At 42.9% G+C, this 2,989-nt stretch overlaps 1 protein-coding gene across 4 annotated transcripts in view; it reads left to right on the top strand.

Moving 5' to 3' along the window:
* The window catches only part of MYC (MYC proto-oncogene, bHLH transcription factor), a 4,939-nt gene extending 3,079 nt beyond the window's left edge, over positions 1 to 1,860 (top strand). For all 4 annotated transcript variants that reach the window (XM_019643427.1, XM_019643426.1, XM_019643425.1 and 1 more), the window contains exon 3: positions 851 to 1,860. In XM_019643427.1, the coding sequence (XP_019498972.1) occupies positions 851 to 1,413 (563 nt within the window). In that variant the 3' untranslated portion in view covers positions 1,414 to 1,860. The remainder of the gene's footprint in view (positions 1 to 850) is intronic.
* Positions 1,861 to 2,989: the final 1,129 nt, after the last annotated feature.

Here is a 2,989-nt window from a genome sequence, read left to right as displayed (position 1 = left end):
AGGGGCAGAGGAGATTAGGCTGGATTGAGCGGCTGTAAATAGGAGCTCTTTCTTTAGCTTCTCATCAGGGTCTGTGGGGGGGGGGAGGGGGAGCGGGAGAGTGTGAATGAGATTTAGAAAGGATTGGTCTCTTTGAGAGTGAATGAATTTCCTCCCTCTACCCTTCGGAGAAATGTTGGAATTTAATGGACTGCAGATCTAGGAAAATGAAGAGGGGCAGTGGCCAGGCAGGGCAGCCTCCCGCCCGGGGCTGTTAGCTAGTGAAAGTGCCTGAGAGTGAATAGGCTGAGGAGTTGGGATCTTTTCAGCCTCTTTTGAACACTTCAAAGTAAATCCATTCCAAAATTGGACTTTTTTCTTCCCTTTCCCCCACCCCCTAGGACTTTTTGGCCAAGTTGCAAGATTTTTTTTTCTTTTCTTTTCCACACTTCCAGTAAAACAAGGAGTTGCTAAAGGTGCACTGAGTGATTTGCAGCTATCCTTTGCAACACCTGAAGGATCCTTGGTAAAGTCCCTTAAAAATAGGAGGTGTTTGGGAATGTACTTTGCTTTGGGTGTGTCCAAAGCCTCATTAAGTCTTAGGTAAGAATTGGCATCAATGTTGGATCCTGGTAAATTGTAATTTTCTTGCCTGTGCCATAAACCTCGCTGTCATTCTCCTCTCTGTGAGACTTGCCTTCCTGGGGAGAAGAGCAAGAATGATTGGCTAGTTGGTTCTCTGGGAATAACTTTGTGCCTGGGTCCTTCTTCCCATAATGCCTTATATTTGCATAGTATTAGTTTAATCTATTCATTGAGTGCTTGAAGGAAATGTTGCTAACCAGGGTGATTGATGTTTCTTTTCTTAAAGAGGAAGAACAAGAGGATGAAGAAGAAATTGATGTTGTGTCTGTGGAAAAGAGGCAGCCCCCTGCCAAAAGGTCAGAATCGGGGTCCCCCTCTGGCGGAAGTCACAGCAAACCTCCTCACAGCCCACTGGTCCTTAAGAGATGCCATGTGTCCACCCATCAGCACAATTACGCAGCGCCCCCCTCCACTAGGAAGGACTATCCCCCCACCAAGAGGGCCAAGTTGGACAGTGGCCGAGTCCTGAAACAGATCAGCAACAACCGCAAATGTGCCAGCCCCAGGTCCTCTGACACGGAGGAGAATGACAAGAGGCGGACACACAACGTCTTGGAACGCCAGAGGAGAAATGAGCTGAAACGCAGCTTTTTTGCCCTGCGTGACCAGATCCCAGAGTTGGAAAACAATGAAAAGGCCCCCAAGGTAGTTATCCTTAAAAAAGCCACTGCATACATCCTGGCCATCCAAGCAGAGGAGCAAAAGCTTATTTCAGAAAAGGACTTATTGCGGAAGCGACGAGAACAGTTGAAACACAAACTCGAACAGCTACGGAACTTGTGTGCATAAAAGTTGTCCTATTGGAGGGAGGAACTGGAATCTTTCATGAACTCTCATTTGTTACTAAGAGAAAGTAAGGAAAAAGGTTCCTTCTGATAGAACTTACAACAACTCATTATGTATTTCTTTTTCCAAATGCATGTAAAGTGCAGTCTCACACAACCTTGGCTGAGTCTGAGGACTTAAAGACTTAGCCATAACATAAACTGCCTCAAAAGAATAACTTGGCATAAAAGAACTTTTTTTATGCTTACCATTGTTTTCTTTTCCTCTTTAAAAGATTTGTATTTAAGAACTTTTTTTAAAAATATTACCATTAAATGTAAATAAATTTAATAAAACATTTATAGCAATTATGCGAAATCAAAAGTTCTGTATTATAAACCATAATTTTTTTTATTTAAATTTTCCTTTTTAAAGTTGATTTTTTTTATTGTTTGTAAAAAAAATAAAATTACAAATATATAATTGAACCAAATCTGAAGTTGTGAGTTTTGTTTCTTCTTTTTTCATTCTCTTTTTCATCAGTTACAAATTAACAAGAATTTGGCCTTTAAGGGAGTGAGGTTACAGAGATGGGAAAGGAAGTTATTTAGGAGAAGGCAAGGGCTTTGTTAAAATGGGTCTTGGGGCCTTACGGTCTTTAGATTACCAGGGTTATAAGGTGCTTCCTGGAGACGTGATAAGGGCCAGAGTTGATAGTTAAAAGAATGAAAGGGTAGTAAGCTGGTGGCTGGTGAGTGGGTTAAGGATTGGCAAAGGGATGCTAGAGGTTAAAGATAACATTTAAGTATACAAAAGGGAGGGGGGTAAGGACTGGGGGTTGGGAGGAAGATGAAGAAGAAACCCCCTTCAGTTTAGTTAACCCCTGCTATTCCTGTTCCATTCAAACCCAGGAGTTCTGCCCAGTAAAAGAGTGGATGGGGGAAGAGTAGGAACCAACTTATGTCAGACCTGCAAGCTCCAAAGGAACTCTGGGAGGCATGGCATTATCCCTGTTATACACACAAGGACATGGGGAAGTTCAGAGAGGTTATGTAACTTCTCTGGCCACACAGATCATAAAGGACAGCATCCAAGTCCCGCCTTGGTTGAAAAACACTAAATGCTTCACTATCACACCTTAGCTCATCCTACACTGTCTAAAGTGCTGAGATCAAGAATGCTTTTGGTTTGGGGCCTAATGGACCAACAAGTAATAACCATACACTACATATGTGCCAGGCGTTCTTCTAAGCATTTTCCTTACAACTCCACAGCAGCCCTTTGAAGAGGGTACTGTGGATTTCCCCATAATAGAAGGAACAGGAACAGAAAGACACACACCCTCACAGCCATGTGCCTAAGGACCAAATGAAGAGTAGAGCCAGGATTCAAACCCAGGCTGTCCACTCTTAAACTGTGCTAGACCACCTCTCAAAGAGGCCAGTAGAAATAAACGACCGCTCACAGAAACAGGAGTCACCCATCTGGTGGATTCCGTGCCTCAAGTTTCAACATGTCAGTCCCATCTCACATCAGGTCCCCCTTTTGTGTCTTTATTTTGTTGATCATTGTTTAATGTTTCCATTCACCTTGTGAAACC

The sequence above is a fragment of the Hipposideros armiger genome, unplaced genomic scaffold (genome assembly GCF_001890085.2).
Source record: "Hipposideros armiger isolate ML-2016 unplaced genomic scaffold, ASM189008v1 scaffold_78, whole genome shotgun sequence".
In the NCBI taxonomy this organism is placed as follows: domain Eukaryota; kingdom Metazoa; phylum Chordata; class Mammalia; order Chiroptera; family Hipposideridae; genus Hipposideros; species Hipposideros armiger.
Note: the sequence above shows the minus strand (reverse complement) of the source record. Positions and strands in the feature narration are given on the sequence as shown.